Below are 25,012 nucleotides of genomic sequence, written 5' to 3' on the forward strand. Positions count from 1 at the left end.
GGTGCCAAAGCACCTTTATTTGAATTGGACAGTTAAAACCTATTTTTTTACATTTCCATCGTCCATTTGGATTAAAATTTTCTATTGAGTAAGATGTGGGTGTGGCTAAAAAAAAAAAAAAAAGATTCTAGCCACCATTAAAACTATTTTTAATGTTATCACACAGAAACCAGCTCCAATCTTCTCTTCTCCCCAGCATTCATTTTAATCCTATTAGAGTCAACAAGTGCTCAGAGCTAAAAATAGGAAAGTCATTTAGACCGAAAATGTAAAATCTGCTCCATGTTCATCTTTTTTTTTTTCCTTACTAGGTTTGAATCTGCCAGCAGCTGTCAAGAAATAGTAGCTTCTCTGTGGAAGTGTAAATTTGAACAGTCAGCTGCAGCTATGAGAGACGCTAAATTAAAATTTGACAATGTATTTGGGAGGCAACACATGCAGCACACATGTCGAGTAGGCCTGCACAATATACCGCAAATTTATTGTTATCGGGACATCAAGCTGTGCAATATGCATACCGCAAAAGACGGCGAAAATCGCAATAAATGGTTACCTTGACCCTTGTGCTATTCTAGGCACTTCAACATTGGGATTGGGGTCATCTAGACCCACTAAACAGTGCGCTGAACCTTTTTTCTTCAATGATTTGTGGTCTTCACTGGTGTCCATGGATTACATGAAATCTTTCCACCTTTATCCACCTTTGTCATGGTAGGGATAACACGTCAAAGTAGGGGGGGGGGTCATCTAAGATAGCACAAGGGTTAAATGTGCTAAAACAAACTCATGGCAGCTTGAAATATTGAATAAATGAAATAAATCCCTTTATGCATTTAACCAATCGGAAGGACCCGTTTACGTTGTTGATCAATCAGATGAGCCCTTTTATGTTTGATGTTTGCCTCCTATGTCGACAAGGGTCATTTGGAGTGTAATTTTTATACTGTTGCATTGAAATGGAAATAATGTTTTTGGTTGGTTTGATATTTGTTTATATACCGCAAATGATATCGTCATCGCAATATTAATCACCAATATCGCATATCGCGAGTTTTCCTCATATCGTGCAGCCCTAATGTCGAGTAACTTTATTTCTTTCCTGTAAAATCATCTAGTTCCCCACTTTTCAGCTGATCAGGAGGGAATTAATTAAAACTGTCCGTACTTAACATTAAAATACTGTAAAGTAAAAAAAAGAATGGGCTGATTCATAGTTAAAACGATAAACCCCCTGTGAATTAAACTGGACGGCTTTCTACTCTAATTAAGATGAAATGAATGAAGTAATAATATGCCCTGTGCATGCAAATCAAGAGCCTATTACTGATCACAGGAATGCAACAGTATATTCAGGGGAGAGGTAAGAAAATGCCTTGAGACTATCGACCGACCTAAGATTTAAGTTTCTGATCAGGGTGGAAAAAAAGAGGTTTTCAGATTCTTGTCAAATTTTATGAATGTTATTCATGAACCTCTCTTGCAGAGAGTTTCTCGCAAAGGTGCTCTGTTCACGCTTTAACCCCCTCCGGCATTACTTTTGAAACCTTTCCTGATAAACACAATTCCTCTTCACAGTATCTGAACATTTGTGTGAAAATGGAACTGATCAATTGCTGAGTACAGATTACTGTGAGATCGATGGGAGAACGTGAGTTACAGAAATAATGCTCAGATTAGAGCTGCGGTTCCATCCAGTGATGTGAGCTGAATCTCATTACGCTTTCTCCCTCTTGCAGGAGTGTTTTCGCAGTGGCACAGGCAGAGCGCTGGATCGCACCACTGTGCAGGGCGGGCTCTACGGCGAAGACGTACATGGATGCAGAGACTATGAACATAAGCGAGAAAAGGAGCCACATAGCCGACCTCGGAGGCAGCTTCACCGAGGATGCTCCTAGACCCCCGGTCCCCGGGGAAGAAGGGGAGTTTTTGTCAAGTGAAGGTCGCCTAAACATCAACCTTGGCTTTTCCTCAAAAAATGAGAGCCTTAAATGTGAAGCACCTACGGCTACACCACGGAGACCTGACTTGGATTTGGGTTACGAGCCAGAAGGCAGTGCTTCCCCAACACCACCCTACTTGAAATGGGCTGAGTCTCTACATTCTCTGTTGGATGACCAGGATGGCATCCAACTGTTCAGGAAGTTCCTCAAGCAGGAAGACTGTGCAGATATGTTGGATTTCTGGTTTGCGTGCAGCGGCTTTAGGAAGCTTGAAGCTCATGAGGGGAACGAGGAAAAGAAGGTAAAACTGGCAAAAGCGATTTATAAGAAGTTCATCTTGGACAACAATGGGATTGTTTCCAGACAGATCAGACCAGCGACAAAGTGCTTCATCAAAGACTGTTTGATGAGACTGCACATAGATCCTGCCATGTTTGACCAAGCTCAGGCTGAAATTCAGACGATGATGGAGGAAAACACTTACCCCCTCTTCCTTAAATCTGATACATATTTGGAATATGCGCGGACTGGAGGGGAAAGCCCTAACATGCACCACGACCACAGGTCTGAGTCTGAAAAAGGACAGGGGTTGTCGAGTTACTTACCGACTCTGAATGAAATTGACGAGTGGAGATGCGACCAAGGGCCGGCAGAGCAACCCGAGTACGACTCCCAACCGAGCATGCAGCTCACTCAGAAGCTGTTGATAGAGACGGTATCGCAGCGAGTCGCCAGCAGCTCCAGATGCCAGGACAGTTACGAGTTCAGGTATAAATGTTTGCCGCTTTGCTCAATCTGCACTCAACAAACTGCTGCATTAGACACAAGATTAAAACCTCACTGGAGATTAAGTTTGACACAAAAATGCATTTGTGGCACTGATAGAAGCGAAGATGAAGACTAGTGGAGAATCTGCACTTGAGGTAGAGAGGAATTATGAAAATGAGGCTAATAATAATTTAGGCTTTCTTAAAATCAAGTCAAATTTTTGATTGTGGAAGCATTTTCTGAAAGGATTCTTGTTTTTTATTATACCTGAATTTAAAAAGTTTCTTTACCTGATATCTGTTATTCTTGTCTACTAGATTGATCATTAGGCTGTGGGTTTTTGACTTTGAAGTCAATATTCTGCATTTTCAGTCTACTTTTTTGCTTACTGTTACCTCCTTAAACCCAACAAGCTCTGCTCATTTAAAGTAGATGCTTCAGTATAACGTATGATGCCTTTGGATTGCCGTGCAGAAAAGTTGGCTTTAACGCACGCTCTTTCCTGTGAACTGAGAGGCAGATTTCCTTTATAGTGAAGGAAGATATGCAGATGCTTCTCTAGTCTCTTTAATATCTAATCTGTTGATGCTTGTTAGTATTAAATGGGCCTCTAAGTGGATGATTAGACTTCTGTACTCGTATTGAGAGCATTACGCCGTTAATTGCAACGACTCTGCAAGACTGAGCATCTGGGGAGCCGGTTTAGCTCGTGCTGGTTTGCGGCGCCTTCCGTCCGTGAAACCAGGGTTCGACTCCGGGCTGCTCCCTGTTCCCTTCTCTACCTCTGTGCCGGTCCCAAGCCCGGTTGCTTTGAGAGGGTTGCGTCAGGAAGGGCATCCGGCGTAAAACATTGCCAAGTTTACCATGCGACTCGTTCGCTGTGGCGACCCCTGATGGGAAAAGCCGAAAAAGGGAACAACTGCAAGACTGAGCATCATTTTTCCCCTGGCTGTTTCTGTTGCGATTTTTTTGACTTCCACTTCTGCACTTTCACTGTTTTTATGCTGATTCATGCAGAACTGATTACTTTTAAGTGTTAAAAATGTTTTATTTGCTTTTGCTGGATGATTTCCTGCAGGCCAAAACATTGAAGCAGTGTCTGAAAAACACACATTGCCGGCTTTTGTGGTTAATCAACACAGAAGTAAAGTCAGTGTTTATTTTATTGCATAATAGAACCTCCTGTCTTTAAAGAAAGCGCTCTTTAAATGCTACATGTATGCATACAGTATGATGCAAACATTGCTACTTTTTTTCAATAAAAAAGAAAAAAAAATCCTTATTTTGAAGGGAAACAGTTTCCAGGACACTGTAATAAATAGGTTATTATTTATAAATTCTGCAGAAAGAACGAGACTGAAAAACACAATAAAAATATGACTTTGGATTGATCCCCATTGGTATTTCATGAAGAATTTTGAATTTAGAGGCTTTTTAGGGTTTTTATTGACATTAAAAAAGGCTGAACGGGGGCATAAAGGTTTATAAAGGAAACAGGTCAGGAAAGGAAAAACTTCTTTGAAGAGTCTTATTGTGTAATAGGATTACATCTTAGGGGATTGTGCGTTATAGAGATCCAGTTGTGACCTGTGGGAGATTTATGTGTCAGTAGCTGCTGTCCTAGTGTTTGGCTTAAACAGAATTATGTCAGTTGCGTCACGGTGGCATAAAACAGAGACGTCCCTAAATTTGACCTCTGCTGCTGCTGCATTCCGGTCCAGACGAGAGGCAGGAATTCACGTCAGCTGACAAACAGACAATACCTCACTGATAAAACTTGCTTAATGACAGAAACACAGCAAACAGGGCTGCCCTCTTTACTGCAAACTGAACAGGCTCTGGTTATGATTTGGTCTCTGTAAATGCAGTTTGCCAGACGGAAATTAGATTTCACTTGGTTGGGCAGCCGCAACCTCTGACAGCTTTTCTTTATTTTTGTTAATCATCAAACTTTCTAGGATTGAAATCAGCAAAATCCAAAAGCTTTTTTTGTAGAAGTAGGAAACAGAAAGTATAGTTAGGGTATTTTTTTTTCATTCTTTTTTGAAGGTCAGTTTGTAGAAACCTCTGAAATGTAGGCCAAAAGAAACCACCTCAGGCGTTTCAGCCACATAGATTCGAGGATCTGCACTGCAAACAATTAAAGGCACGTTAGTCAGGAAAACTTTTGTTCTTGTTTTAACATAATTATTTCAGGAATCAAACAGTTGGCTAGAATTACAAAAAGACACGCTTCATTTTTAAATAGCCTCACAGCATCACCCGGTGGGTTTTTGTGAGACTAAATTTTACAGCAGTCGTGTCAGATCTCTTCAGAGACATGCAACAGAAGACATTAAAAAGTCTTTCAGATCAGCTCCGAGAAATGAATTGACTTGAAAGAGAATGGCCTTTATGTTCATTAATGTTCAGGGGGAGCTTTGAAACAAGAGCACTTTCGTTTTGTTGTCAATCTAGCGGGACCTGAATTTCCAAGAGTTGTTTATTGGATCTCGATGAAACTTGAAGAAATTTCAACAACAACCCCCTTTCTCCAAACAGTTAACATGCAAGAACGAGAAGTCGACGTGCAGGAAATAATGAGCAAATGTGTTTCTGTCAGATTGTCGCCCAGAAATGGTGTGCTGTCTGCTGTCGGACACAAAAGTGCACGATTGACGGAAGCATATCTGTCTTTAGCATGCGGCCGTTCAGCTCTAGTGAAACTTAATTTCATGGTCTGGCTTTTTTTCTTATAAAATTGTACAGTTAACCTGACAAAATGGAAAGAATTTAGCAAACAATCATTTTAATTGATTTTGGGTACCTTGATTAAGCTCTTTAAAAAGATTTGGCCCATTCATTCATGGAAGGTTTCTGATTTCAGACCTATTGATGTCAAAAAGTACAACTTTGGTGCAAACATTCCTAATTTCCCCAAAACGTTTGGGCTGATGATTGTTTGTTTGTTACAGGATTGTATAAAAAAAATTGTTACTTAATTACTTTTTTGAAAATTTAACAGCAAGACTAAAGCTACTTTCACTCTGCTCTTGGCAACGCATGTTCAAGTAACCACTTCCAATATAAAAACCATGCGAACACGCATAAACACGTGTAAACACACATAAACATGTATTTCGGGGTGGCGTAGCTCGCATTCACACATAGCTACGTGCATTGCTAGTCGTAGTGACAAATGGATGACCTCCCCTTTAGTTCACGGATGTGCCAACCACCTGAAAATGGATCATGGTTAAAAAATTTAAATTTTGGTTTGCGATGAGCCGGAATTTTATGGCATTAAGTCTTTCATATATCGGAACAGAGCTGTGAAAGCAGAAGTCTGGAGGAAGAATCATGAGAACATTTCACACCAAGCCTCTTCCAATAAACAGCAGAAAAATAAAAAGAGACAAAGCACCTCTTGCTCATCCAGTGTGAACACCATACGCTAAACATGCATTCTTGAATGCCAATCAAATGCCCAGTGTGTGCGTAGCTTAAGTTGAAAACCAGTTACATAGATTGCGCTTCTACAGTGACAAACACGTTTATTTGATTTTTATTGCAAATAAGTTTAATTCGTTTTGGCTTAATTATAAGCTAGAATTGAAAACCTCATAATTGTTAGCTGATGATGCTTTATCTGTTCTTAAGTCACTCATTTACTTTTAACTTTCTTGTTTAATCGGATTTGTTCATCAAGCCGTAAATTCAAAACCTACTTTCTGTCATTCTGGATGCATTCACACCAGTTTGTTCATCAGGGGTAAGCAATTCTAGGCTCCAAGGGCTGGTGTGTTCACATGTTTTCTTGATATCCTTGCTCTAGTCATGGCTGATTACCTGGATCAGGTGTGTCCAGGCAGTCAGAGACATGCCAGGGCTGCAAATGTTAGAAAATGAGCAAATGTGGCCCTTAGTTTCCACTGCTTGTTTTAAATAGATAGTACCCCTTGTTTGGTAAGTTGAAAAGTTCATCTGAAGATCCATTAAGATCTGAAACAGAAATTCACAAGAGCGTGAAACCAAACATCATAAGAGCATCATTTTTGAGCTGGAAAAAACCCCTGGCCTCCTGATTTGTGCTTTTTTTGGCAATATTCACGCCCAAATGAGCAACTGTTGTTTCTCTATAAAGTTTCTGAACAGTTTGGTGTGCTCATCCCAATTTTTTGCATTTTCAGCATTCTCTGGCCTGTTAACCTTTGTCAGTCGATACTAGAGCGAATCAAACTGCTTCTGATCAAACAAGCATACCTCGAACCAGCTGAAATCAAGGGACTTTGGTTTCCTTCTTGCAAGTGAATCTATAAGGTGTAAACGCCAATGAATTATCCAATGGACAAAAGCAAACCAAAAAGAGGAAATCACAGAAGAGCTGTGGAGGAAAATAACATCAATCAGGAAAAGTCAGAAACCATGAAAATGTGGAAAATATCTTGTCAAGTGCCGATACTTTGTGTTTTTATTTTTATTTTTTAACCTTTTTTTGTGAAAGCTGCATGTTAACAAAAATATTGATGTAATGGGCAAAATCCTAGGAACAACCACATTCCAGCTTTCTTGTTGACATTAGAAAATGTGGTCACACGTTATTGTATTTTTACATTTATGTTACAACCTGGTGCTTGTAATTATTCGCTGTCGAATGTAAATGCAAATGAAAAGCTGCTGGTCACAAAGGTTTCGTTTCTGCTCTCGGTGCTTCTGCATTCCAAGCAGGGAGACAGCTCGGGGTAAGAGCTTTAGGGAATTCCAATTTGAATATAGAATAATGATGGCTAGCATCTATAATTCATGTATACAAAGCCCTTTAAGAAGTGGGTTCAGCAAAGTTGATGCCTGTGAATGGTGTCAAATAAAGTCCCCCAATCTTTCGCCAGATGCTTTCTAGGGAATGTAGCCAATATACTGTATGTCTACTAACCTGAGAGGTTAGTAGACATACAGGATGAAAAGAAAATGTCTTTGCACTATTTGCCTTTATTTATTTTTTCTTTTGTTGCAGGCATGCAGCATGTTGGGAGCCTGTCAATCCATACTATATCAACTCTGGTCATGTCATGGCTCCCGCCACCAGTGCCAATGACAGTGAGCAACAGAGCATGTCCAGCGATGCTGACTCGCTCTCTCTCTTAGACATCAGCATGTAAGTATGTTGTCATCGGGACTCACCAACCATTTTTAGCAGTTGTTGCCATGTTATGAAGGTGATGCCAGTTTTGAACGTCTGTTATAAAGGTTTCGCCACATCTGTTATCTAGATTTTGATTAAAAAAATGGCTCTATTTGACCATTTGATCAGTAGATTGTGGATAAATGAGAGTTCTCACCCACAGAACATAATTAGGAGCTTATTATTGTTTGTTTTTTTAAGGAGACATATCGTGATTTTTAGCTCCATAGCAAACAGTTGCTTAGATGTGGATGTTTTATGATGCTAATGTTTTGCAGTTGTCCTGTTTATATTTAATTAGCTCTGCAGAGGTATCCAAGCGGGAAGAAGTTGAACTCAGACAAACTCTGAAGTCTTTTCCATAACTTTACACATTTCTTAAATATCTATGTTTCTTTCCAAACAAATAACGTACATCATACCTATAAAGACTTAGGCATCACATGGGATTCCAAGGGGCCAATCACAGCTCAGCATTTGGACCAAATTGTGTCAAAAACATGACATTGGGTGTATTCTTTGCTCTCCCTCGCTTTGGTAAAAGTTTGTGCCTGGACATAGTTACCTTGATCACCAGTTGAAAGCTGGAGGGATCTACCGGTACTCCTTCTGGCATCCAGGAGACACAGCCCAACTCGCCCACATCCCCAACACATGAATATGTTGGTCTGCTGATGATGAGTCCAACAGATACTTGGCTTAATCTTAGCTTCGGACCAGAAAACCCCCTTTTGTTGTCATGTTTGTATGTTCTTTGTCCCAAAAGGAATGGTCTCATTTAATGACCCACGATTGATGTATGAATGCATCCTTTAACTTTTTCACACCAGAGCTGAAGCTCCAGTGTTGACATTCTTTCGTCTGCTGTAACTTTTCAACTGGAATTGTGCAGTCAACGTGATTCCAGCAGATTCCAAAGGGGAGAAAAGTAGCTTTGCACAGATATGGAGCACTTTACAGTTGGGAAGTTGCTTACGCAATCAACATTAATCAGCTCGATCAGAATCAGTTGGAATTACGTTAATCGCGTAAATGGTTGTAGAGTTACAGTAGTTCGAAGAGCATGTACTCTTTAGGTGTCGCCGGTGATATCTCCGGTGTTAAAGGGTTAACTGTACTCCTCTTGATATCAGGAAATGCTATGGCACACCTCTGCATGTATACATGGTTCTACCCAAAAACAGAACAAGAGGGATCACAGCAACCAAACAACTATAGGGTCAGATGTGCTCAATCACAGAGAGGGCCCTTAAGTCATAAACCAGTTGGGCGAAACGTGTCAGTGGGAGCAAGGCACTACTCCAAAAAACATGAAACTGAGAGGGACTGCATGACTATTTTGAATTGATGCAAAAACGTAATCTTAAATGAAGGGATGTGAGATTAGGATAATCTCAACTAAAAAAGCGGATTCTTTTGTCCTGCAATTGTCGGATTTATTTGTGAAAGCTGCTTTACAGCAACAGCTTTGGAAAACTTATCCATACTGTTTTTTTAAGTGTTTTATTCTTTTAAGTCAAAGGAACCAGTTTTATCACTCAAACTGAATCCATGTAAATCTTTTTTAGATAATGCATACTGATAAAAGGATTGTTTTTGTCGAACAGTTTTTATTCCTTTTTTACAAAGCAACAGTTTTTTTTAACAATGTTTTAATGATTTTTATGGATATTGATTTTAGTCAAAAAACAATACATTTTAGTTAAACTTTTAAGTAATATTTTACACACAAAAAACTTTAAGCTGATAGAAATGATGTCTGGCATTTTTCAAAGCGTATGCAGCTGGACTAAAAAGTGTTTTATGATGAAGGACTTAGTGTCTAAACCACTATGACTTTTATGAAATTGAACTTTGGTAAATTCCCTGTTGTTGCGATGATGTGCCAGACCACTTACAGTGCAGGGGGAGCACTATAATCCTGGGGGATTACCTGTCCTGCTGCAATGAATCACCAAGCCTGCATGTGTTTCTTTCTCTTTTCTTTTTTTATAGAAAAAGAGAAACTTTGAATTTCAAAGTTTTATCTGTTGTTTATTCATGAAAATGTTTTATGAAGATTTCTTTTGTTGTTAATTCCAGAGATGGGATTCCACCCCACCAATACCGTAAACAGCATCGCCGGGAGATGCAGGAAAGTGCCAAAGCGAACGGGCGGGTGCCGCTACCTCATTTTCCTGTGAGTTATTCATGGGTTATTTCCCTTCCATCTCACTCTTCTGCCTCTACACCTCCCTCTCTCTGTAACTGTCTGTCTATGCATTTTTTTCCCTCTGCTCCACCATTGGAGATGTGCAAATTTAGGCTCTGCTGTGTGGCAGAGTCTGTGATGGAGTATAAGAATAGCTGATGGGGAAAGTGAAGGCTGTCTAAATGCAGCTTGATGCCTTCCTAAGCTGTGTGCGCTGAAGCCTAGCAGACATGAATCCTCCCCAGTGACAGCGTGATGCCTCCCTCTGCAGCTTGGGATGCTGCTGGGAAAATCCCATCCCTAATTAGGCCTGGGAGTAAAGAGTCAAATTAAAACTCCACACGTAGCATCCTATTAGGATGTATGAATTGACTGTATAGTAAGAACGCAAATCCCCAAACACATTTTCCTGCCCAAACAAACGAAATGTGTCTTTTTGAGCTGTGCAAAGAATGACAGGGCTTGGAAGTGGTTTTGTTTCAAATGTCACTGTGTTTTCCAGCCTATTTAAAAACATTTTGGCTCTGAATTGTGGTTGGGAAACTCTGACTTGCAGAAGAAGAAGCACTAATTAAGGAGTTTATGTCTGTTTTGAATTTTTTAATGAATGTCTTGGGTACCAGTTATTAATTATTGCATTCGAAATACAAGGTTATACATCTTAAGGTCATTCAGACAAATTTATATATTTCTGCTATGTATATATTAATAGAAAGGATAAAAATCAATGTCATTAATAATTTCTTGTAAAATACAGTTTGCATGGATAGATAGATAGATAGATAGATAGATAGATAGATAGATAGATAGATAGATAGATAGATAAACAGATAGATAGATAAACAGATAGATAGATAGACAGAAAGAGAGAGAGAGAGAGAGAGAGAGAGATTTTGTTTTTATTTTACAAACTTGGTGAAAGTTAAAGCATCTCCAACTTTTTATATATTGACATGTCCATTCTGGGAAAACGTCCTTGAGAGTAAAAAAATAAAAATCTAGGAAATTCTTACGGTTTAATATTTCTCCCCGCAGCGCACAAACCGGATTCCAAAGGATATACATGTGGAGCCGGAAAGGTTTGCTGCCGAGCTCATCAGGAGGCTGGAGAGCGTCCTGAGGGAGAGGGAAGCTCAGGAAAAACTGGAGGAGCGGCTGAGGAGAGTGCGGCTGGTAAGGGTTCTTTATTTTCTGATGTTTGGAGCACTGACTGCTTCAGTGATTTTCTTCATATTTGTCCAAAAAATTATGAATCCAAACCCACTATTTCTAAAAAAAACCCAACAAAAATATAAGCATTTTAATAAAACAACAGCAAGAGAAATGTCGTATAATTCTATAGCACTTTACAGTCACAGTTTCAGTCACACTAATGGTGGCTCCGCTCCCAAACGCTGGCACCAACCTTTAACAATTAAGAGCAATGTGGGGTTCAGTGTCTTGCCCAAGGATAATTCGACACATGGGAGAGAGAGCAAGGCGGGAACCAAACCTGCGACTGGCCAATCAGAGGTCGATTGCTCTACCTCCTCATCACAGCTGGCTGGATAAAGTCCAGTGAGCTAAAGTAGACCACCTTAAAAAGTAGTCCAACGTGAAAAACCTTTGCTTGCAAGTGAACTCTGATACGGTTCACTTCAGTGTGAGCGCAGATCCAGTTACATTAACTCATAATTCGAACTCATAGAGATCATAATTTTATATTTTATCACGACTTGTGAAGCTATGGTGGTACCTTGATGCTTATCTTAGTGGGGTTTTTTTGTGTGTGTTTGTGCTTTTGTGAATAAAGATTACATGTTTGTTGTGTAAAAATATACTCATAAAAAATAGTAAGTAAGTAAGTTAGGGTAAATTATTGAGAATTTATTCTACCCACTCCTTTTTCAAATACTTTATTACCTACTGTTTGCTTTCTTATTAATCAATCAAGGATATCACTCAATCAAGCAATCAATCAAAATATTATTTTTGCGTTTGATAAAACTTATTTAAATTGGCTAACTTGGGGAACGGCTGATAAAAGTCTGGTTAAAAGTGTCTGTAAATGTTAGTGAAGTTGTGACAGGTCGAAAATCTTTACAAACAAGAGACGCTTGAATCTTTCAGGTTGTAATGAAATAATTGAGACCACTTGTGTGGCAAGGAAAAGAGCCAAATGACTAAACTGGCCAAAAATCTGTTGGTCCTCTCGGCAACTTGGCTTTGGTGATGAATCAGATGGAGCACCTGCACACTCCGCTTGTCGTAAGCCTGGAACACGGAGCCGCTTGTTTGATGCCGCGATGAAAAAGGGTTGCTGTTTCCTCAACCGAAATCCCCCTCAGTGTACAATGCCAACCGTTGCGTCTCTAGAGGGACAGCTTACATGGCTGGCCCTGAAAGAAGAAAATCTGTCACTGAGCTTTAGGTGTGCCGTAGGATATCATCTGAGGAAAAGAAAAAGAGGGCTGGCCTTATCAATTTACAGCCTGGGTGTGCGAGGGTGAAATAACCGTAAATCTGTAAAAATCATTGACAAGAGACGTTTGTTAGATTAGAAATAAGAGTTTTTGCTCTGTGGATGTTTTATAAAGATTAAAGCAAAGTTTTATCACAGATCAGTCATTCTGGTTATAACTTTGTGTCTTGATTTAATACAGTTTTGGCAAAACTAAACTGTGAAGACACACAAAAGCAGCAGATAGGAAGGTCAGAAAGAGCCTTTAGTATGATTTTTCTATTTAAAATGTGTAAAAATATCGACTATTGCCTTTAATTCATGACCTGACACAGATTTCCTTTGTGAAAGGCTGTTGCTTTTGTTGTTTGAAAGGGATTTATAACATATAAAGGAGGTGGAAAGAAATAACAAAAGGTATAATGTTCCAAAAGGAACCTTTTGCCACGTCTCCTTACATTGAAATAGTAAAATGTGCTGCATCTAACTAGCTCTACTTTTCTGTTTTATATTTTTTTTCACTGATCTTAAATAACATTTTTCCATTTAAGATGCACAACTAAATGTTCCCAAAAGTAATATCAGAAATGATAAAACACTTCAATTATAGTATTAGTAATACATATATGTTATATATGAGCTTTGATTTTTTTTAACTTACTTTTAAAAAAAGGATGATATTTTAATTAGTTGAAATTACCCTGCACAAATCTATTCATTATAAAAAAAATTGAGATGTGACAGAAAAGGCGTAGTCTAATCAGCGCTGTTGTTTGAAAATGACTGAAGTTGAAGAAGTTTGTTCTAAAAAAAAACCCAAACAAGTAGCATTTTTGTTGTTGATGATGACATGTTGAAAGTAAAACTGTTGGGTTTGAGCTGGCCTAAAAGTAAAGTGACACCCATCTTCAGTGTTTTTCCACAGTTCTGCACATCATATCTTTTTTATTTTCTTTAGAGGAAGCGGGGAAAGATGAAAGCTCTGTCATCCGGAGCTCACTCCTCTAGCTGCATCGGAAACAGCCTTTTACAGCTCAAACTGCAATCTTTCCTGCACATTGTTGATGTGGATTAGAATATTAGTCTGATGTCGCTCTGCTATACAGAATAACGCCATACATCTCCAATGTCTCCTCTCACCAATGGGTTTTCCATCTTATGCTCAAATCCTTCCTTTTTATCCCCAAATGAACCAATTTTCAAAAAACGTATTACAAATGTTCGCAGCATCTGTAAATCAGAGCAAGATTGTTAAGTTAAATCTAGACTAGCTGCTGTCTTCGTGACATGGGATAATAACAATATGGCATGTACATACTGCATAAAAATGACCATTTTACCTAAATCAGATTTTTTCTTTAGATTGAAGCCATAAAGTACAAATATTTTTAAAGGTCTAGCATCTTCATGAATATCATTTATTTGGATTTTCTTTTTGTGTGTCTCTCCGTCTCCACTGAAGGAGGAAGAAGGGGAGGAAGTCGACACATCCACATCCTCATCTGGTTACAGATTCCCCCCTGCTGCTCATTTGCAGGACTACAACCCCGGCAACGCTGATGGCAGCCACAGCAGTCCCCTTTCAAGAGACGCTCATGAGGAGAACCCTGAAAGCATCTTAGATGATCACGTTCAGCGGGTCATGAAGACACCGTGCTGCCAGTCTCCAAAGACTGGTCGCCACTCTCCGAAGTCCCGCTCTCCGGATGTGTTCCCAGGGGTGAAAGGTTCTGGACATTCAGGCCAGGGTAAACACTCATCCAGGCCTAGTTTTGAAATGAACCACTTCTACCACCACCAAAATGTGCACCACATCCATCATTTTGGAACTGGGAAGGGCAAATCGCAGGAGGCAGAGGTACCCATGGGTGCATTTCCATGGAACATGGAGACAAGCCATTATGGGTCCAAGTGTCGCAGCTATGCAGATGGAATGAGATCCAACCCCATGGAGCAAACAGGGTACAAGTATGGATACAATTCATACACCTTTTTCTTTTTATTATTTTAAGATTCACAGCCCAGATCTTTTTGTTTTTCTTCATTAATGTTTTCTTTCACGCAGAAGTAGAAGTGGTTCACAGTTTAGAAGGCCGTTCAAAAAAGATGAAGATGTGCGTCCTGGAAGCATACTAGAAGAGGAAATGGAGAAAAACCAGAAGATTCTTGTGTGGCTGACGGAGGGACAGAAAGAAATGGTTCAACACAAAAGAAGCCCATACGGGTCTGTCATAACTCTCATTTCCTCCTTAAAGGTGTATTTAACACCAAACAACAGTTTGATTGGTGCTATTTGATGTATTTAGGAGTGTCAGTGGGTCCAGGCGAAGCACAAGCCACGAGAAATCCCAGCTCGGTTGTGTGGACAGATCTGGGTCGATGCACCCGTGCCTCAGCTCACAGCCCCGCAACAACGCGCAGCCGTCCCACCCTTTCATCCAGGATCCCACCATGCCCCCCAACCCCGCTCCCAGCCCCCTCATCCAGCTGGAGGAGGTTTGCCGGCGGCTTGAGGAGGAGAAGATTAAGATGGGGCCTTTACAGCCCAAGCAGAGGTGAGAGGATGGACATCCTTTTGCTTTTCGCAGAGGAGAGTATGTTCTGAGCTGTTCCTGGGTCGGTGTGTTTAATATCGGGGGTGTTCGGTTCCTCAGGTATGTGATGCAGGTGATCCAGAGAGGGCGCACCGCGGTAAGGCCGGCAATGTTTCCACCTCTCAACGCGGTCCCTGCTGTTTCCGACAACGAGCTCTTCAATTCTGAGTATGTGCAAAATGACTGCGATCAGAGCTAAACATCACTGACAAAATACAATATGCATTTTTAAAGGATTTCAATTGAAATCAATGGTTTTTAATCAAACAAAGGTGAAACCTTTATCTATGAAGCTGGGAATTCTTACATTGAAAACTAATTGAAACCATCTTTGCTAGAAATTGCTGTAAATGAGTGAAAAATACTAACTAATATTGCATTTCCAAGTAAAGAACATTGACTGTATGTGAAACCTGGATTGAGTGACCCTTCCCCCCTCGCATTCCAAACAGGAAGTAGCTGCTGGCTCAAAGAAGCCAAAATCCCATAGACTCCTATAGAGAAATAAACAGCTGTTACTTAGTCAATCTATTTGTCAGAATAACAATTCTTGCCCTGTTATCTGTTTTTAACACATTCTTGCTAGTTGTATTTCTTTTCTGCACTGCAAGTTATTTATATATTATAAACTGGCCAATCAGATCCCTCATATAAAAGCCTGTGGTCTCCTGTTGAACATTCAAAACATTTGATTTACAGATTCTTCCAAGCGCACTTTCAAGTGGTAAACTTTCAACAAGCTCATTCCTGATTGGCGCCACTGGTTGCCATAGTAATGATGACTCAGACCGACTCTGACCAATCACTACTTACTGATGATTTGTGGTTCAAACATTGTGGCATCTGTATACTTAAAAAATAGGCAACTAAATTGATGTGATTTTATTAGAACCGAAAATAAGCTGTTTTCTATGGGTGGCTCACTCGTTCCAGTTTTCATAGGGTCAATGCTAAAAAACAAAATTAAATTAACATTTCTCCCTGATGTTGTCTCTCTCTCTCTTTATTTATTTTTAGTCCTGATCAAATGTTCAGAAAAATATAAACTATAAATAGCATTAAATAGCTTTATTGCAGTTTTCCTGTTGTCTTCTTTTCTGTTTGAGACATTCTTAGGGTTCACTCTGAATTAACCATTTATGGTAAATTCAATTCAATAGGAAAAAAAACCCAATTATTTTCAAACTTGTTATAAATAACTGATCGGGCTTTAAGGATGAAAGCACGAGTGCTCTTGTTTCCCATGGAGAGCAGACAAAGGAAGTAGAGGTGCGTGTTTTCTCTGCTCCTGCAGAGGCGAACTCACCAGAGTGTTGAAGATCAGGTTGGTTTTTTATGTATTATGTGAGAAACTTTTCTTTTTCGTGCTAGCTCAGGTAGCTACTAAACACAGAGGAGAACAGTAGAAAGGTGTAAGAAGACATGAAAGGCAGATAAGCTGCACACCAGCAAAAAAATAAAATAAACGGCAGTCAGCTACACTTGCAGCCCCCTCAGTATCTGCCTTTACGGTCTTAAAAGAAGTAAACTAACTATACTTCCTCTATTTTATTTTTTTAATAAAATGTCAGTTTCAATTGATGTACATCACCTGTTATTGCCAAATAGGAAAACGCATATGTATTTAATAAATAAAGACACTTTCTCTATTGTATCTAAAAAAAAAATCATAATTTTAGATTTAAATATTATTCATATACTTTTAGAGGTTTCTTGTTGTAGCAGAGGCTTTGCGCCCTTTTCTTTAATTGCCATTAGTTAGTTGAACAAGTTCACACCCACTATTGTTTGAACGTAGTTTGGAAATTTCAATTATTGTTGTAATTTTAATTGATTACTTACTGAATCTGTAACTAGTAACTCAAAATCCCAAAAATGTGTGTGGTTATTAAGGAAAAAAAATAAAGTTTTGGAGGTGACCACTTATCTTTTACCAATTCAGCTTAAACTAAAGATGAAAAATAAGCTTTTGCAGTACTCAAATACATATCAAGCATGGGAAAAGTAAAACAAAACAAAGTTAAGTTTGAATATATAATCATGTAATGACATTTATTTAGTTTCTTGTTTAAATATAGACATCAATTCAATGCATTTTCTTGTATATTAAATTTAACACTAAAAATGCCTTTCAGCCACAAATTGCCCAATTTTTCTTCTTTTATTTCTCTGTAAATCATATTTATTTGTAAAATGTTGATACTGTAGTGGTAAAAATGTTTTCGTAAAAAAAAGCCAAATTTCTTCCTCTAAAAAGTTTTCTTTTTAAAAAACCTACAGGCAGAAAGCCACAAAGAAGGCAGCGTGTGAAAACCTAACAGTGGCGTATTACTTCTGCGAGGAGCTGATACCATACAGGACGTCGGTCAAAGGGACGGTGGTCACACTGGGCCAGTTCAAGGAACTTCTGACAAAAAAAGGAAATTACAGGTGCATTTCATGCTGCTGTTTGATGGAAAATTGTCATTTTGATGCTTTTTGGAAAAATGTAGATGAATTTCAAAGAATAACTGCTCAGAAAAAGCTGAAACCTCAAGTAGTTGTACATTTTTTTTTAGATATTATTTCAAGAAGGTGAGCGATGAGTTCGACTGCGGGGTGGTGTTTGAAGAGATTCGAGAGGACGGCGATGTCCTTCCGATCTTCGAGGACAAGATCATTGGGAAAGTGGAAAAGGTCGATTGAAGTGTAAGTTAATGAAGACGACGCAGTGAGGAGCAGAAAGTGTCTCAAGATGGACGGGACATGAAGAACAAATGACAATAATACGAGAAAGGGGTCTCTTTCTCCTCTGAACTGTGTAATGTAGCACTGTAAAGTGTACTAAATAAAGAATGCTACTAAATCAACACATATTTTTGATAAAATAGTATCTGAGGGTTTTCTGAACTTGTCAGTTTAATTGCATTGTAAAGCCAGATGTGTACAGTTTGTGTAATAGAATAACAAAAATTTCTATCTATTTAAGTATTTAAAATCCAAACTCCTGATTTTATTGAATTTAGATAAGTTTGTTGTTGATCAAAATTGTTTTATAGAGAGCGTGTAACAATGTGTAAAAAAGACTCATGGGCTGCAGCTTTTATTTTTTTCATTTCTTTAAGCTCTAAAACACAACTTTGAGTCAGTCAGTTCAGCTGCTTTCTCAGTAAAACAAACCACTGAGCAGAAATCCTTTTTACATTGGTGCAGCCCCGTGCATTTACATGATCAAAACATACCTTTTAATGCGCTTTTATTTTTTTTTCATGCAGAAGCAATTTTATGATAGAAGACACAGCAAAAATGTGTAATTTTATTTATATTGAGACCAATATTCAAGCATTTAAAGACCCACTCTGATAAAAATTGTGTTTTAATATGATCTTGTGGCATTTTTCTGAAGATGGAAGAGATTTATAAAAAAATATAACTAAATATTTCAATTCTGAGCATTTCTTTATTCAAATTGTTTTGAATCAGGAACGGATAAAAAATGCTCTTTAAAAAAAATGATTTTGGCTAAAAGACCACTGGGAGCGATTTGATAATAGTGGATCAGAGTGGGACTTTAAGGGCCTCTTGCTGTAACTAACATTCCCAACATTTTGCTGGATTTTTTAAGTTTTGTGGGTTTTTTTTTTTCCATCATCTGCTACGTCATTTTTACTTATCCTCGCTGAATTTTTCAAACATTTTTGGGACAAATAAATTAAAGACAAGTTGTAGTTTTATTCCTTTGCTTCACCCATACCCTCTGAAAGAGGAACCACAAAAACATTTCAGCGCTTTGAGGTTTACAGAAACACTTTTTGAGCCTGTTTTAGTTCTAATAATTGATTCAATTAAAAAGTATTATATTCGGGTTCAAATGTGTAAACATAAAGGACTGCTCTGCAAAACTTTACTAAACTTGAAGATGACTTAGCCCTTTGTTTGTATTGTGGTACTTTAGACTTCTGATCCCTTATCCAGGTCCGGTCTTAGAGTACTATTGGGGTTCAACGGTGTCCAATAGGAAAAGACCAGATTCACAAAGTCCATCTATGCATAAAATAATACTAAATGGAACATTCACTGAACAGTTATTGCATAAATGTGATGGTTATTATTGTTTAAATAAACTTCTATTTGAGTCCAAACAATCATTTTTTAGACCAGCCTAAAAATATTGTGGTTTTATAACCCAAAGGACACGTTTGCACAAAACAACAAAAATTTTTTATCTGTTTAGTGGAGTATTTATTCATTTTTACGACTGCAAAAACAAACAAAGAATGTTCCTTTGGTGTCTGCTTTATTTATGTTCTGGAACAGCCTTATTTTTATTTTTTGTCTTGGTGGAACCAGATCTTAAAGAGATGTGAAAAAAATGATCGCTTTGTGGACTTTTAATTGACTGTGCCGTTTTGTAAAATGTTCGTACATAGAAAGTAAGTTTAGTATTAAAAAAATACTAATGTATTAAGAAGAGATTGTTCTTTTTCTTGTCTAAATTAAAAATATCACTTTTTTTTCTTCCATTGTTAACTCTTTTGCAGCATAGATGGGTCAACTGAAGTGATTTCTACTTCCAAAGCCCCAAAAGGGAATTTTTTATATTCATTTTTAATAAAATCTGCACATAAGCAGCAGAGTGTCTTTATTGCTGTTTTATTGTTGTCTTTAGTGCTGTATTTCAGAGACAGAGAGGAATTTCCTTCATGAATCATATCAATCACTTATTTAATTTGTCATGTTATGTTTTCTTTCTTAGTTAAGCAAACATGTACAAATTATGTATTGTCATTCAGTGGAATTATGATTTTTTATGAAAACTGTTGGCAGCCTAGTTGTCAGGTTCCCCCCCTTGGACCTGTTTGAGTTAATGAGAAGACTTCAAGGAACCCGGACCAAAAAGGCAATAAACCACAAATTGATCCGAGTGTCAGTTTTGTTCATCCACATCCGTTGCATTCAGTAAACAAATGCCTCATAAACTCTGCAAAACATGCATAGATTTGGAGAAACTCATTACCAGTTGCAGGTAGGAAAAAACAAAGTATTTCTCCATGTCTTGAGGAGCTAAATGCAGCTGCAGTGCTGCGTTGAAGCCTGTAGATGGCACTCTCACTGTTCCTCTGAAGACAGAGTTTAGTTACACTTTTTTATCTCTACTGAAAAAATAAAAGTTTACAGCAGAAAAAGGCAGAAAATCACATTTCAAATGCACTCACCAATGACAGAAAAAGCAAAAACAGATATTTGAAGTGGGAATATGCTGGAACTAATTAAGTCATAAACTTAACATAAACTAAAATCATCTATGCCACAGACTGGTGACCTGCCCAAGGTGTCCCCAGCCTTCGGCCACGAGTGGCCGGGATAGGCTCCGGCAGCCTAGTGACCCTGAAAGGGACAAAAAGGGTTTAGAAGATGAATAATGCCTGAATGAATCATCTATTTAATATCTCTAAATTCATCTTTTATTTTTAGAAAGATTTATATTTTTTATTTGTATTTTACGTGACTAAACAGAAAGAGTTTAATTTGAAGGTTTGAATTCTTTGTAAATATGCATTTTAGATGTCTTTATAAAAAAGAAAGTATAACATGTTTGTTTTTCACAACATAAACAGGTGATTTATATTTTTGAATTGTGCAATGCTACCATGTTTCACAGAAGCACCCTTACAGATGTCAACATAAAGGTGCCATAATAAAAAGATGCACAGTACTATCTTTCTGACTCTTGATTTGGTTTCTCCTGCAGCCTTAGACAGATCAGAACAGGCGTCTGATGGCTGCAGGTCAGGACCAGTACGTCTGTCAGTCTGAGGGTCAGTTTGCTTCCTGACCCTGCTAATCCGTCGTCTTGGAAAAGGCATTTAACCCCCCATCGCTCCCAATATGATCTCATTCAGTTGTGTGAGTGCTGGGGAAAAAAAGAAGTGGTTATAAATGGATTTTGAGTGGTAACCATGACGAGAAAGTGTGACAGAAATGTGGTCCATCTGAGTGATGATAATGTAACCTTTCTGCCGTGCTTCACGACAGGCCTCTTTGTCCTCCTAAATTGTTCAGATTTATCCTTTAATGTCAAGCTCCTGTTATATGAGTCAGATAATCATAAGTGCAGTGATGCTTAAAGTAGAAAGACCAATACAGGACTAAATCAGAGTGAATAGTTCAGCATTTTTCCATGCCCTGTACGTTCACATTGATGTTCTTTGTTTGTTTTTCTGCCAGAAATGATCTGTTTTTGTCTGCTGTCAGGAGACGCCTTCTCTGAAGCACAATTCCTTCTCAAAAGTCTCCTGAACTACAAGAAGCTAAAGAGTTTTCATTGATTTTTTTCTCCTGTTTTTTTTTTTTAAACTTGGAAAAAAAACAAGGGTAACAAGTAAACTGCATTAGAAAGAAAAACCTGTCAAAATACACACAAACGCACACACACACAGAAATCCAATTGTAAATCTTGAGGATAAACCACTGCAAACTGTCCACCAAATCCAACTATACCACATCCCAAAGCAGTCTCCAGAAAGAATTGCAGAGCAGTTTCCAGAGCAACGAAAAACCCAACACAGATCCAGTCAAGGTCATCAGTGACGTCAGTAGTAATTGATTTTATCGGAATTACTTCTAACCTTCTGACAGAGGTAATTTGTGCGTCCTCATAAGTGACAATTTTAACACTCCTGATATAGAGCATTCCTTCTTTTTTCAGCCCACTCAATGCACACCCATGTAGAGATGATTGTTACATTAAAAGCTGCAGAACTTCTCTAATAAAGGAGATGATGCTGCAGAGCTAAGTGTGCCTTTGTCAGTGGGACAAAAAATAAAGGAGAACGTGATTGTACTAAAATCCATTATCGGTTCACTTTTTTCATAGTATGCTGTCATACCAAAAATATTATTGTCTGTAAATTACATATATTGTTGTTTTTTTACATTTGCTAATGTATTTCGTCTGAAATCTACGGAGCCCCTAAAGGGCCATTGATGAAAAAAAAAAAGAAAACTGGAGGAAAAAATATTTTTTTTCAAGTAAAAAATACGGAGCCCCTAAAGGGCCATTGATGAAAAAAAAAAAAAAACTGGAGGAAAAAAATTTTTTTTTCAAGTAAAAAAAGATTTTTTGGGAGTAAAATATTTTTTTTGAAGTAAAAAGGAAAAAAAATAAATTATTGGTGCGCACCAGTTAGTATCAGGTGCGCACCAGTTAGTTTCAGGTGCGCACCAGTTAGTTTCAGGTGCGCACCAGTTAGTTTCAGGTGCGCACCAGTTAGTATCAGGTGCGCACCAGTTAGTTTCAGGTGCGCACCAATTAGTTTCAGGTGACATTATGACATTGTCAGTAATATTTCTTGTTTTCAGAAAGTTTACAAGGTCCATATCCTCAACTTTAGCCATTCTCAAGACAACTGTAGCTACTTGGTGCACAATGAGCAAGTAGGTCAACTCTCTGATATCTTCTGATACTAACTGGTGCGCACCAGTTAGTATCTGGTGCGCACCTGAAACTAACTGGTGCGCACCTGAAACTAACTGGTGCGCACCTGAAACTAACTGGTGCGCACCTGATACTAACTGGTGCGCACCTGAAACTAACTGGTGCGCACCTGAAACTAACTGGTGCGCACCTGATACTAACTGGTGCGCACCTGAAACTAACTGGTGCGCACCTGATACTAACTGGTGCGCACCTGAAACTAACTGGTGCGCACCTGAAACTAACTGGTGCGCACCAGTTAGTTTTTTTTTTTTTTTACTTCAAAAAAAATTTTTTACTTCAAAAAAAAATTTTTTTTCCTCCATTTTTTTTCCTATCAATGGCCCTTTAGGGGCTCCGTAGATTCCTGCATAGCTTTTTTATTTGTTAACTCCCTTACTGCTTTAACTCTGTTTTTCTTTTCTGCAGTGCTAGTTCATTGTTATTCCCTGCATGCTGTCCCCATATCTAATTAGCCGCTTCCTAATTCTGCCTAATTTTAATTATTATATTTTTTTAACATATGTTTCTAAAGTTCCTTCTACTGCAGAGATTTTGTAATTTAATGAAGCCTTGAATTTCTCATGCACCTGGCATCTGCCCTCCTGGGTCCTCTGCCTATGCTGCAGACTGGATGTAAAAGCAATTTGAGTGCACTTAACTCTAAAAAAGAACACCAGAAAAAAACCCAAAACAAGTGTCTCTTGTTAAACTCCAACCACAACCACTTCCACTTATACTGACATAATGATAAGCTTTACGTCAAGCATTCAAGATGCTTATTTTTATGCATTAGTTCTGTAAAAATGCACAACTGTATTAAAAATATATATTTTTTCTCCCTCCAGATCGAGACAATAATTTAGAATACGCTATAAATGTTTACACAAAACTAAAAATGCCTTGCTTATAATAATACTGCATATTTGCTTGTGGGATTCACTCAATAATAGATAACTGAAAGCTGACATGTCACTTGGTGAAATAGAAACCATTTAATCCCATCCTGAAGTTCATGTGTGCTCTACCCCTCACTACCTATGAAACTAAGAATAGATTTTTCATATAATTACAGCATCTGCACATTTCAGTTTTTGCAACAGACACGAATGGGGTTAAAAAAATATTGTTCAGACCTTCCAGTAAGCCCCATGGTACCTTCAAAGGTCAGAGGTCTTCGTTGTCTAATATTTCCTTGAATGAACTTCATTTATGAACACATTCGATCCATAAGGCAACAAAACCTTTTGGACAGCCTCCGCCTGCCCTAATTGCTGATTTTCCTGCACATTGCGGTTTAACAATTCACTTTTTTGCTGTTTACTCATTAATTTGTCTTCCAGGGCCTCAGGCTCTGTTCTAACCTCACAGAGAAAGGGAATTCTCTTGGGATCCCCTCCGCTGTGCTCCGTGTTCTCGTTAGTATTTCTTATTGTGCTGCAGAGCAGCAACAGGCCCATATGGAGCTTCAGAAAAGCAAACGGATGTTTAGGGTCCGTCTGGAGCAGATGTACACGGGTAACCTTCCCAAAAACATGGCACAGAAGAACAGTGGGTTTAGCGAATTCAACAGAAAGTCGTGAAAAGGTGAAGCTGTTCTTATACAATTGGAAATCCCCAGTTTGGTTTATCCCTAAAGAGATAGATTCTTCCTAATTATGTTTTAGTCAAATTTATTAAGAGAATACAAGACAATCCGACAATCTCATGTAACCTGTCTGTTTTTCCGCATTTGATGTAATGAATTTCAACTTTAAAGACCCACTCCGATTACAATCCTTTTTATTGTGCTTTTAACATATTCTTGTGGCATTTTTCCTATGATGGTGGACATTTACAAAGAAAATTAAGCGCAAAATTGAATTTTTGAGTATTTTGTTATTCAACTCCTTGTGAATCAAGAGCAGTAAAAAACAAAATTCAGTCTGAAAAAGAGCATGTTTATGATATAGAAAATACACTTGGTGAGCCACAAGCTTGTCACACAGTTTCCCGTATTTGTTGTACCAGTAAGGTTAGGTTGGGGTTGTGAGGGGCTGTAAGCTGGTGTGAAAGCATGTTAACAGAGTGGGAGCAGACTTGCACAATACACTAGTCCTGCCTACAACTCAAATGTGAATTTCTAATTAACACCTGCCGGTCTGCAGTAACTATGTCTCAGAAAACGACACAGGTGTTTTGATTTTGGCTATAAACGGAAAGATTCTTCTAATATTCTTTTAAATTCTTCTAATAAACAAAGCAGGTTCCTATTGGGCCGATAAAGAATGCAACCTGTACATTGTGCGTTAGTATTGCTCCACCAAGGCAGATGCTGCAGACAGAGTACAACAGGTCCTCCTCATCTTATTTTAGTTTTAGAAGTCTCTCAGTCTGAGTGAAAATGTGTTGGTCCAGCTCATCCAACATTGCCATTTTTGCAGTCAGCCAGGGCAAAGCTTAAAAAACTTTTTTTACCAAAC

General features: G+C 38.4%; 1 protein-coding gene across 6 annotated transcripts in view; it reads left to right on the forward strand.

The window, feature by feature from the left end:
- axin1 (axin 1) overlaps positions 1–19,992 on the forward strand; it is a 28,184-nt gene extending 8,192 nt beyond the window's left edge. For 3 of the 6 annotated variants that reach the window (XM_023957450.2, XM_011477999.4, XM_020705189.3), the window contains 10 exons: positions 1,737–2,708; positions 7,702–7,842; positions 9,952–10,048; positions 11,096–11,233; positions 13,963–14,468; positions 14,566–14,724; positions 14,807–15,055; positions 15,155–15,262; positions 17,375–17,524; positions 17,653–19,992. In XM_023957450.2, the coding sequence (XP_023813218.1) occupies positions 1,813–2,708; positions 7,702–7,842; positions 9,952–10,048; positions 11,096–11,233; positions 13,963–14,468; positions 14,566–14,724; positions 14,807–15,055; positions 15,155–15,262; positions 17,375–17,524; positions 17,653–17,779 (2,571 nt within the window). In that variant the 5' untranslated portion in view covers positions 1,737–1,812 and the 3' untranslated portion in view covers positions 17,780–19,992. The remainder of the gene's footprint in view (positions 1–1,736; positions 2,709–7,701; positions 7,843–9,951; positions 10,049–11,095; positions 11,234–13,962; positions 14,469–14,565; positions 14,725–14,806; positions 15,056–15,154; positions 15,263–17,374; positions 17,525–17,652) is intronic. The other 3 variants (XM_023957451.2, XM_078950975.1, XM_078950976.1) reach the window with 1 other exon arrangement.
- The last annotated feature ends 5,020 nt before the right edge of the window (positions 19,993–25,012 follow it).

Source organism: Oryzias latipes, chromosome 8 (assembly GCF_053564925.1).
Source record: "Oryzias latipes strain Hd-rR chromosome 8, Olatipes_Hd-rR_3.1".
Classification (NCBI taxonomy): domain Eukaryota; kingdom Metazoa; phylum Chordata; class Actinopteri; order Beloniformes; family Adrianichthyidae; genus Oryzias; species Oryzias latipes.